Source organism: Meleagris gallopavo, chromosome 5 (assembly GCF_000146605.3).
Source record: "Meleagris gallopavo isolate NT-WF06-2002-E0010 breed Aviagen turkey brand Nicholas breeding stock chromosome 5, Turkey_5.1, whole genome shotgun sequence".
In the NCBI taxonomy this organism is placed as follows: Eukaryota; Metazoa; Chordata; class Aves; order Galliformes; family Phasianidae; genus Meleagris; species Meleagris gallopavo.
In genome coordinates this window covers 42,158,459-42,170,811 of record NC_015015.2, presented here as the reverse complement: position 1 = coordinate 42,170,811, position 12,353 = coordinate 42,158,459, and the positions used below count along the sequence as shown (strand labels likewise).

The window sequence follows — 12,353 nt, the reverse complement described above, 5'->3', positions numbered from 1 at the left end:
TCAATTACAGATATAGCTATGAGAGGAACTTGTTAAACATTTCTGACCCTTTCATCATGATGCTTTATTCCTAGCAATACATGATTTTATGATTCTTTCTCTGTCAATCTGAGCTTTGAATGCTGTTTTCCTGTCTATAGCTTTTTGGAATGCTCAGGACTTCTCACTTACCTTGATCCTAAGTTTTCTCATAGAGTGATGACAACTGCTGGGATGAATATCTACTCTGTTTTTTGGATAAAGTGTCTAACTGCTGCTTTAAATCTATCCTGAAACATCTGAGGGGTGCTAACTGCAGTTGTGCATTCTGTGTCAGCATTGTAAGAAAACCATCCCTGTTCCCTGTCAGTTGCTTAACTAGCTGCTCTAGTAGAGTCTTCCTGTGTGTTCATTTATATTTGACAAAACACTTTAGGATCAAAATTTTTACATACATTTAGGGTAACTACTAACAGAAAACGAAAGCCTTTAACACAGTTATTATTAAACAAATTAACTTTTATTTTAGAGATAAGCAAGGCAAGCACTAATCCTTTGAGCTGTTAAACAATATTCAAAAGAACCCTTTTTGTTCCCCGTTCTGAACTTCCCATCTTTTTCTTAAACAAGTACAATATATTTTCCTCTAAAGAGAGAATCAAACAAACCATGATATTTCTCCAAAACTGTTATTAATATTTTGCCAGAATCATGACAAGAATAAGAAACAACATTTATACTAGCAGAGCAGAAAAGAAAACTCACAAAAGCAGTTCTAACTCTGCTTCTTGACCACTTGTTCAGATGAGTAAAGATAAATTATTTGTGGGGTATCAAAATTAGGAATCTGCCTACACTGAAACATCTCTCAGCCTATACCAGACTGTGCCAGTCAAGGTCATAGCTGTGTGAATTCTTTCTTCTTACCACATGAACCATGGAATTCACAGAACTTAAGATGCATGGATGTACATCAGCTAAACCATTTCTGGGAATACCGAAATTTGTCTTAGTTCAGTAAGGAGCTGTTATGATTCAGATATAAGATGTTTCATGTCACTACATCCTATCTGATACATATTGGGAACCATTACTGATCTTTTGATGGTCAAGCTAAGCAATTGTGCAACACATATTGCAAAAATGAGATAACAGAAGGGGAGTCCAACTCAGAGGCTTTTTGTCTTATCCTGGATCCTTTCTAAGGATTTATCTGAAGATACATATGAAGAGAAATATTAATTGTGAGTGTAAAGCAACTGTCGGCTTATGAAGTTTCTTGTTATCAACTCATCTGGAAGTTCTATCCTCAGTATGATGCTAAAGAGATGTATCAGTTCTAGGAAAATGTGATTTTAATAAACAACTGAGTTCTTTAAATCATTAAGTACCATAAAATGTTTTCTGATGGAAAGGAGTCGTAGGCCACCTCAAACAGTTCAAATACTATAGAATTTGCATACACTGCCACTCTGCTCAGATGCTGTAAATTCTTCTGCTTTACCTTCTGAACATAATAGCAAAGAAGCCTTGGGAATAAGTCCAGAGAATGCAGCTAAGTTGACTGTACTTTAAAGGTAATCCAATTTAAGACTAAAATGAAATAAATCAAATAAATGGTTTCAAATAAATTATAGGTCAGTGACAGCTGCACTGCGGTAAGATTACAGTAAGTGTGTTTAAAACAAACCCATCAGATTTAAATCCTTCATTTGCTACCATTACACCAGTAGATGCTGAGGAACCTGGCCTTGTTCTGCCAGTGCTACCACTAACAATAGAGAGAAAGGAAATGTGGTGCTGAGATCCCTGAACTAGTTGGGGCAAGCCAGCTTTGATTTGGATGCCTTGGTAGCTTCGCATAGCGATTAGACTAATAAATCTAGCTGAAATTCAGGGCTCATTAGCTCTGATGTAGCGCTAGGGTCATGCAGCTATGCAATCTCAGTCCCAAGATGGTAGGTCTGCCATCCACCTTGTTGTGCTTGTTTCACTCTGCACCGTGCTCTGTTTTGCACTGAGAGGCCATATTGGTTTGGATCTGTCTAGTTCAGTTCTTAAGTTTTAAATAAATCTGATTAATTGAAGGTCTCTGTTCACATTTGGCACACATGAGCGACTGACATTCAGGTAGCTGGATTATGCTTCAGCTTAAGAAAGACTTGTTCTAAAATTTATGAAGCTGCCAGGCTTTAAGATAATTTTTAGAACTAATGTTTTGTGGATACTTGTAAATAATACAGGATTGCTTTCGCTGGTGTGCACCCAACAGCATTTTGATTTGCAAAGCATTGTCTGTTTGTCTCAGTACTGGGTCAGTAGTGATCACTGATTGTTAACAGTTCTGTCTCCTAGAGCACTATTGATACTATTTTTACAATGATTTAATTATATAAATTCCTGCAAAGGTCCCTCAGCAAACATCACCTTGAGTAATGCATATCCTAACTAGTAAAAATTTTCATGTTCTTATTGGATAAATGATTTTCTGAGTCTCTCTGAAGTTTTTGCTTATACAGCTCCTCTGTCCTGTTCTAAAGGTAATGGGTAAAAAAACTCTAGAAGTGACCTATGTATGAATGTGCAAAAAACATATGGACCCTTCCAGGTGAGAAGAATTATACCTATGTGAATAATGTGGTTGATGCAACTTGAAAATGGTACTTAGGAAAACTGTGTATGAAGATCAGGTTCATGTGCTGATTTTGAGTAAAGGCTTTTACTTTGTGTTTCAGTGGCTGTTCCCTCACCAGTGCCAGCTTGTGAACCTGAGCCCAAAACAAACGGGCATTACGCGTCTCCACGGCTCTCTGTTTCCTCCCGAGCAATGGTTGTCGCTACCATGGAAGCACCTTCTCAAGGCCTGCAGACAGTCATGAAGTGGAAAACTGTGGTGGCCATCTTTGTCGTGGTTGTAGTATACCTGGTGGCTGGAGGACTCGTCTTCCGTGCCCTGGAGCAGCCCTTTGAGAGCAGGCAGAAGAATACCATTGCACTGGAGAAGGCAGACTTTCTTCGGGAACATGTTTGTGTAACCCAGCTAGAGCTGGAGACACTGATTCAGGTAGGGTATATGAAGACAACAGTATTTCTCAGACATCAGTGTGAACAGTATGGCAGTTCTCTGATCAGCTTTATGGAATGATGTAAATAGAAATTAAGTGTCTTCACTAGAATAATTAAAAATCTGTGCAAAGAAAATTGGAACTTAATATTTGGTACACATTTTTTATGAGGTGACAAATTTTCAAAACATCTCTAAGTTTTCAAATGATATGAAGTCTAATTTCTTTCTCCAACATTAAACACAGCAACAAAGAGAGGCAATAAAATATGGTAGGTGGGAATTACGAAATACATATTCTGTCAAGAATTTTGAAGTGACAGGCACAGTAACTTATGGGTTTGCTACCGAGAATGTTAGGTAAATGAATGATTGTGAAAGTACACAGTTTAAAATAAAAAGTAATCTGCATTTAAGAACTAAAAATTTTTTAGTTCAGTTTAATATGAAAAGTTTTAGAATAAATTTTGAAGTAAATAAGGACTAAATATCTAGGATGAATTAACATGCAGTACAGCTCAATCAAAAGTAGAGTTACTTTTCATTGTTTAACATTCTAGACTAGGAAAATATGGATCTCACTGATCACATTTCAGTACAGTATCTTTTAGGATTCCATGTAGAAACATATCAATCGCTGATCTTGAAGAAAATGGAGATTAGATAAGAGATGTGAGATACTGAAAGAGTGTATTCCAACAGTGTCCAACACCGAAGTTGAACTCCAACTTATTTCAGACCTGAATTTGTCTGAGCTCTCCAAGAGCACAATATATTTAGGTGTGGGGTGTCATACTGGAGCCCCATTGTGATTTCAGTCTCTGTTTTGAAGAACACAGAATTGTATCCTGGTCTATTGTGTCTGTCCACCCAATTTTGCTATATAATTAGAAGTAAAACAAACTTCATTTTACAAGGTATTACAGACATAGTATTTCCATTAGAAAACTGTTCCAGTATCTCATTGCTGTGGCAACAAAAGTGTTCTGCTAGTTTCCAGCCTAAATTCATCTTTGTAGTCGGTCTTCTGTAGCCAACCTTCCTCCCTCCCTCCCCCTCCCCACTGCTTAATCGATTCCTTTCCCCTGCCCATGTGTGCAGATAGCAATGCTCTTCTGCTTCTCCTAAGCCAAACAACATTTTTCTGTTTCTTTGCAGATAGATGTGGGCACTCCCTGCTTGTACTGTATGTTCACAGAAGACAGGTCAGTTCTGAGTCAGAAGCTGTGTACCTGTGTTTGTGCAGCCTGGTACTTTAGCTAAGGAAGCAGCATAGTGCTGATGTAACTATACAGCTTTTGGATCAGGGCTGGCTTGGATCACACCCTTCATCTGTCTGCAAAAGACAGGTGAATATGCTTAGTTTGCAGTGTGAACTCTTCTGGTCAAAGATATTGGCTTACATGCATTACATGCATTTCTCACGGCAGTTTTGCAGAGATTAGCATTTTCCTCACCTCCTTAGTCTGATGTAATGATTAGAGGATTAAAGTTGGTGTTTTCTGTTTTTTTGTTTTTTGTTTTTTTTTTGTGAAGGGGGAGGGGTGGGAAATGTCACTACTTAAAGACGTGCAATATGCTTTGCGTATTGCAGAGAGTAGGCTGCACAACAGATACAAACAAGCTAAGCACCTCAACAGAAGAGTAGACTCCTGGAAACAGACTAGTAGAAATATTTTCAAATAGCTCCCCCTTCTCTAGCCTAAGCTACGTATCAATTTTAATTCTTTACTATGCACAATCTTTTTTCTTTCTTTTGCCTCAAAAGGGGTGATATTGAAATAATAAGCAGGCATGCTGTGTGTTTAGAAGGCAAACGTTCTGAACAAATCTTATTGGCTTTTGAGATTTCAGTACATTCTCGAGCATTATCACAGGTAACGGGAAATCATTTTGCAAAGATAAATTAAATGGGTTTAGTAGCTTAGCATGTGAATGTCTTAAAGCTAAGTAATGTGAAATATTGAGACAGATTTGTCAATAAAGAACAACTTCCTTTGGATTTTTTTGTAAGTCTGGGGGTGAACCTGGTGCTAGGGGTGTAGCTGGGTGTGCTGGTACAGAAAACTGATCGTAACTGACTTGCACAGAACAGTAAACCACTGCTCAAAGATAATGTCAGGGTTAATATTGTGCTTTCATGCCTTCATGTCAATGATCTCAAAAGCAACATCTCCCTAGTTGACAGAATGGATGACTGCATTGCACCAAATGTGGCATCTGCCCTTACAGCTGTGATTTCAGACTGACGTGACAGCCTCTGTGGGTCCTGGCTGCTGTGCACTTATCATCTGACTGAGGGAACTATTTTTTTATTAATGTCATTTGATTACCTGATAGCCTCCAGATAGAATATGAAAAAAGAGAGACCTTAGAACTGGCATGTTTTCTTTCGTTATGGGGATGGTTCTGGAAGAATTTTCTAAGGAAAAGTGTCTTTGTTAAACTAATGATGGAAAAAGAAAATCTTACAAAGCATTCTCCTTTGGGAAATCTGCAAAGAGGATGTACGATACTGTACAAGGAAGATGTGAAAAATTCAATGTGGATGAGGCGTGGTTTGAAAATTTATCTTCAACAGCCCAAATACTGTCAGTGGTTGTACAAATGTGAATTGCCCAACTGATTTGCTAAGTTCAGAAAGTGAAGTTTATTCAGAGACTTCAGAAGAAATATAGTGATGCAAGCAGCGTAAACATCTATTAAGACACAAATCTAGATTAAAGTTATTTAAAATTTGTATTTATCTCATGTTTAGTCCTGATCTGTCTAATACTAACACAATGACAGAGAGGTGTTTTCTTCTGAAGACAAAGAAGTGTTTCCTAGTGCAGTTTAACTTGTTCCACCTGAAGTTCTTACACTGTACAAACCTTATTTCTGCTTCTGAAGATTTCTGTTGTGGTGAAACAAATTCATTGTTCACTGCCTTATGTGATCTACTACTTGAATCAGTGGTGAATGACAGAGTGAAATAATGACAAAATCAGATACCCTATTCCAGCACTTCTGAAGATGAATTTTCAGAGTGTAAGAGAAAGGAAATAAAGAACACAGTAAAAGAGAATGAAACTTCAGTTATTTTAACTGAATTTAACTGTACTGTACCCATTTGAAAATATCACAGAAGGCAGCTGGACTGAAGTGATTGGATATAAAACTGGAAAAAAAAAACATTAGTAATTACATATGTTTACACAGTTACGAGAAGTGTTTTTTTTCCTCATGGCATAGCTGTATAATCAATGAATATACAGGTGTTGTAATTAAGAAATACAAAAGAGAGTTTGGCTAAGCAGATTATTACACCAAAAAGAATAGATAAAGAGTTTACACTTGCCCTAGGCTTGTCAGAAAACTCCAAAAGGAGAGATCTCCAGAAGGAGATCCTTCCCCCCAGTAGTCAGCTCTTAAATGGGGTCTAGGAGAGGTGGAGCCAAGCTCCACCCCTTCTTGCAGCACAGGTGATTTGCCTTCACCTGTGCTCCCATGGCTGACTCATTGCTTGCCTCAGGTGATCAATCAGAGGTACAGGCTGTGATTCAGCAGTTCCCATACTCATGGCATAAGCTTATTTGTAGCGGGAATAAAAATAAATAAAAAAAAAACCTTGCCTTTGTAATAATGCACACTTTGTGGTTTTATGAAGAGGTTAAGCTATTTACAACCAGGAGAGGCAGGAAAGAAGACCTTCAGTGTGTTTTGGTGTAGTAATTTCTGGGGGTGTGATAAAGGTATTGATATTCTTCCTGTGCAGTCTGTGCACCACGTGTGGGTAAAAGCTTTTGTAATGAGCCCCACTTCTGTAATAAGCCCTGCACCATGATGTAAGGGTGTGGCTTGCTGCTGTAACAAGTTATTTACGTAGGTTATTGGTGGTCTGTTTTTTTCCCCCTTTTCCTTCAGAGTTTCATTTAGGAGTGGGAGTGATTATAGTAAAATAAAAAATAAAAAATCACCACTTAGGAGCTTAATCATGTTATCCATGTCCACTAATGACTACAGCAACTCTAATGAGTTAGCCTGTAAGCTGAAAAGGAAGTGGAGTTTGAAATGAACAAGTCAGATGTTACTGGCTAATTATGCTAGGAAGAGTTCATATTTCTGATGGGCACTTTTGATTAGAGTTCTGAACTACTTTTCCCCTGAAGGTAAACAAGACAGGGAACATCCTGTGAAGATATTTCAGTTTCAGTGACTGACTGAGCTGGGGATGGTGCAGAATTCTGCAGCTATTCTGTAGATATGTTCTTCCAGAACTCAGCGGAGACGTTTACAGGGAGTAGGGACCCCTCTGGACTTAGATCTGAATATTTACAGATGGGAAATGCGTAAAATTTCATGATCTGTGTGAAGTGAGAGAGTCTTGCCATTGAGGTTGTCCCTGAGTTTTGTGCGAGTCTTTATTTAGCAGGATACATCTGTTTAGGCGAACTCCTGGTGACGGTGGTGGTAAAGGGATCCTTTAATCATTACATGACCCAAAATTGCATATTAATTGCTGGTAGCTGCAAGACTTCTCTGCTTTTCCTGCCCACTTCCTGTTCTCCTAATATATTCATCACAAAGTACTGCGTATTTATCAGATGCAATGAAGTAGATGGATATTTATAAATGAATGATGTCAGACAAGCTTTAAAGAAAAAGAATATGATTTGCTGTGGATGTGAAGGGAAACTGAGAAGCTATAAGCTACCTAAGGCAATGGGGGATTCACCATTCAGTGTTTGGCCCTAACAGACTTGCTAAACTGTGCAAACTCAAATGTGTTTTAAGTGTTGCAATTAGCTCTATGACATTCACACTCATGGGGAAGGCAACCAGCATTCCTTGACAGAAGTAAGGTGCCAGGGTAGCTGACAGCATGTCATGGCCTATTTAAACAGGCAACCTGTTATGCTGATTTATGCTCTTCTGGGTAAACAAATGATCTCTGCTCTCACAGCACCTGCAGTATGCCAGCAATGGTACAGAAGCCCTTTCAAAGGGTTTGGTCCTAAACGCTTTCTTTCTCTAAATTTTTATTTCCTCACATATGGACAGGCACTGAGGTGCCCTGCTGGCTTCATGTAACTAGTCCACTCTAGTCTGGAGTTTGCTCATTCTGTAATTTTATGGTCAGCTTTGCCTGACAGAAACAGTACTGAAAAGAGTTGTCCTGTACTGATCTCCTTAGATACACCTCACCTCTGTATTTGTGTGCCTCTTCTCCAGATCTTTTCCCTATGTTGACACTAGTGTTTTTGGCATTAGTGTTTTTGAACTTGTAGTGGGAGAGCAGATTAGCTGATACTAGGCCAAGCAAAAACATGTAATTTTCAGCAGGTGCGGTTCTGAGTAGACTCACGTTGGCTTAAGCCAACTTCAAAGCTTCACAACTCACACTACTTTGCTGCTAGAAGTGGCTTCTCTGACCCCTTTTTGTCAACCATGGGATGCTTGCAGACATTCTCCATTCCCTCTGTCCCCATTCTCCATCCTCATTCTCCGTCCCCCAATCCCTGACTGCAAAGTTGTTTCCTGTTTCCGCAGTTATTTGTCCATTTTAAATGGCATATTTATATATAATTTTTACTTTAGTTAGCATTGAATATAAAAAACCTTATCAATTATCAATTGCTTGGGAAATAAAATCTTTGGCTGACTAGCTTCAGTTGACCTCATGAACATTATTTGTATTTACCACCTTTCTTGCTGCTTCCAACCTCAGCTGTTCCCACTGGGGAATTTCTTCCTCTGACAGTTACTGCTGCAAGAACAATATTTATGGATCTCTTTTGGTGTTGGACTTCTGCTTCTCCAGTGCTTTGTATCTTTTGTCATTTATCTATGTATTGTGTCTTTATTTCACTCCAATATCTGTTTGGTTTAGTCATAGATTCAGATCTTGTGTGCAGAGGATACTAATGTACTTGGAGCAGGTATTAAAAAGTAAATCTAAGCTGTTCTCATAGCCCTAATAAATTATTTTTGGAGCCTATACTTATTTGTGTAGGATACTGTAAGCACACACAAGGCTGATTTGTTGTCTTTCTCTTTGCAGCATGCTATTGATGCAGATAATGCAGGAGTCAGTCCCATAGGAAATTCCTCTAACAACAGCAGTCATTGGGACCTTGGAAGTGCCTTTTTCTTTGCTGGAACAGTCATCACAACAATAGGTATGTTTATGTTTATCTGTTAAAATACATAGTCAGATCGAGAGCTGGATTACAAGTACATCTGTGGAAGGTAGATCGCAAAGAAGTGGCTAATCTGTATTCCAGTTCTCAGGAGGTGTGCCTCTGTTGTGTCTCAAGGGCATTGGGCCTCTGGGTAAATAATCAGAAGCTGTTTCCATAATTAGGGTGGAAAAACAATGCTGAACTGAAAACAAGTAGCACTGATGTAGCTGAGGGTTTATTATGCTGTTCTTAATGTTAGGGCAGGTGAACTTAATTATCACTTGAAAGATCAAGTATCAGTACTAGATGAAATAACTGTTATATGTTGTTGGGAATTTGAATTTTAATATTAAAAGTTAATTCATCCATGAGTAGCTCTCTTTCATCAATTTTGATATATAATCTTAAATTTGGTACAAAATTTCTTTTTTTGCACTACTACTTGTAACTGGAATTGTATCCACATAATTAACACATTATATCTTAAAAAACTTCCTTATTTTCATACTGGTAATATGTTACTGGAAGGAATGTCACAAATTGTAGATTATGCAAGAAAAAAAAAATTACCATTCTGGAATTTGTAGCCTTGAAATATTTTTACTTTTTTTCTCTGTTATGTGAAGAGTGTTCTAACAAGCTCCATTTTCTTTTCTTGAACCACTGATTTTAGTAAATTTGTTATTCAGGCCCTTGTCATTTGTGTCTCCTGTATATTGTGTCCAGTATATTTAGTGCCTTCATCTCTGAATGCTTACATTAGGTGTGCTAGGATTTCTGTCCTGTCTTCTGTGAAGCAGTTACTCAAAGATGGAGAAGTTGGATTTTCATTATTCAGGTCTGAGGGAAAATAAGATAAACTGATATCACTCGTGGCAAAGTTAATCTCCTGATAATCATACACTGGCTTTATAATTTTAAGCTTGATTTCAGTGCTGTCTTGGTTAGGAGTCAAGAGTTTAGAAACCACTGGAAACTTTTTTTGCTTTTTATTTGCATTGCTTTTAAGTATTCTTCTCACTTAAATCATGAGAGTCTGATTTCTGCAAGTTCTTTACATGGCTAATACAACAAAATAACCTGGTGCATTTGCAAGACTTGCTGTTTTGCCCAAACAGTAGAGTCCTGGTACCCTTAGATCGGTGGAGTCTTGTGCCTTTACTTTGTTGTCAGGATGAGGATGAAAGAGTGATTACGTAAAGCATACTCCTTTGTGTGGTCCTCTATATGCTAAGCTACATTGCCATGTATTTTTAATGGCAGCATAAAAGCAGGCGGTGGAGATAAAGAAAACATTTCTGAATCAAATGTTTATAAAACCCTCCCTAAATATTTGTTTACTCAGTAGACCGAAGTGGCAAGCTTTTAAATTACTCATTGAAATAAATGCCACTTTATAGGCATAGTTTATGTAAGCATAGTCTTTGGCATCTGCTATTAAAATAACTTATTGAAAAGAACTTGGATGTTTGCCCATATCTGCTTTAAGTTCTCCATGAATGAGATTTTTATAGGTTGCATGAAGTCTACGTATTGTGTCTGGGCAAGAAAATGGTTTTATTTTATCCACCAGAGCCCTGTTAGTATCCCTGTTATGCAGGCATTCAGTAGATTACTTGGTCATTCTCAGTCCACTGGCTAGTGAAACCTGAATTTTCTCAGACTTTTAGGAGAAATCTGGGATCTCGGATGCAGCTATGAAAAGGACTGTGGTTTGGAGCGTAGATAGTGTTGTGAATCAGCATAGTCCTTTCTCCATCATGTGAGAGATGGATTTATCCAGTGCTAGTGTTACAGAATGCTGATTATCACAATCATGTTGTCTCTTGTTCACCTTCAGATCAAACCATCTCGGATGTAAATTAAATAGGATTGTACTATATATTCCTCATATTTCTGTTCCTAAATACATTCTGCTACCTTCCTATGTGTTGCAAAATCTGAAAAATTCTTTCCTGTGGCTTTAAGAGGCAGTACAAATGTGTTTTCTTTCTACTCATCAGAGTGGTGAGGGGATAGGAAATTATGAGCTAACCACTGAAAATGAGTCTCGTCAGGTGAAACACAGTCCTGTCAGGAAATAATTGACAGAGCCTGAGAGGAGCAGCAGTGTGCAGGCACCATGCCAGCACTGCGTGATCTTTGTGCCATGATAAGTCAAGCTAGATTAGTTAATCACAAAAGAACTTTAAATAGGACCTGAATTTATAGAAGAAATGGGTAACTGAGTATACAAGTGAAGAACTAAATCTCTATGGGTAGCTTGCCTGGGAAGTGACATCATTCCATGGAAAATCTGTAAATAGAAATCACATGTGGAACAAAGGCATCTCTGCAGTAACAGCCCATTAGTTTTTCTAAAAAGACCCATATAAGTTTGAAGTTTCCAACAACTGTTTTTCTCTACAGGGTATGGAAACATTGCCCCAAGCACTGTTGGAGGCAAGGTATTCTGCATCTTGTATGCCATCTTTGGCATTCCTCTGTTTGGCTTCTTGCTGGCTGGAATTGGAGACCAACTTGGAACAATCTTTGGGAAGAGTATCGCAAGGGTGGAAAAGGTTTTCAGAGTAAGCTCTATCAGTTTTTTGCTTCCATTGTGTAACTTGATTTTAATTCTGTTGCTGTTACCTGCAGTCCTTTTTACATGTTAGGCACCTTGAAGGATTTACATTCCAAGCTGAGAAGATGCTTGATCTCCTTAAAAGCCCTTGTAGTCAGTTGAAAGAAATAGACTTCTCTAGATGGTGATGCAGGAGTAGGCTCTGTATTTCCTTTCTGAGGACCCATCATCTTTTCAATGACTGTAGGTTATCTCTGGAGAATATATCTACTAAAATAGCTTCTTTACAAGGACTAATTTAAAACAGCCTTCCAAACACCACAAGTTATTTTTGACAAGCATATCTGATCACTGAACATAGAGAGAAGTTATATAATATCGGGTGGAAGAGGGATGCTGAGTAGGTCCTGACTGTATTATTACTAAACCTTAAAGGACTTGGAAATCAGAGTTATTGGAGTAAATACAAACTTGGAAAGAGAAATACCTGATTGATACACTTTCACTGCAAGAGGCCGATGCGCTAGAGTAGATCTGCTGGTACAAGAACTGGTATAATACCAGTACGTATAATTGTTTTCAT

At 38.1% G+C, this 12,353-nt stretch overlaps 1 protein-coding gene across 1 annotated transcript in view; it reads left to right on the top strand.

Moving 5' to 3' along the window:
• KCNK10 (potassium two pore domain channel subfamily K member 10) overlaps window positions 1–12,353 on the top strand; it is a 56,400-nt gene that overhangs the window by 20,321 nt on the left and 23,726 nt on the right. The window contains exons 2-4 of the mRNA XM_031553637.1: window positions 2,715–3,043; window positions 9,087–9,204; window positions 11,617–11,777. Coding sequence (XP_031409497.1) covers window positions 2,715–3,043; window positions 9,087–9,204; window positions 11,617–11,777 — 608 coding nt within the window. The remainder of the gene's footprint in view (window positions 1–2,714; window positions 3,044–9,086; window positions 9,205–11,616; window positions 11,778–12,353) is intronic.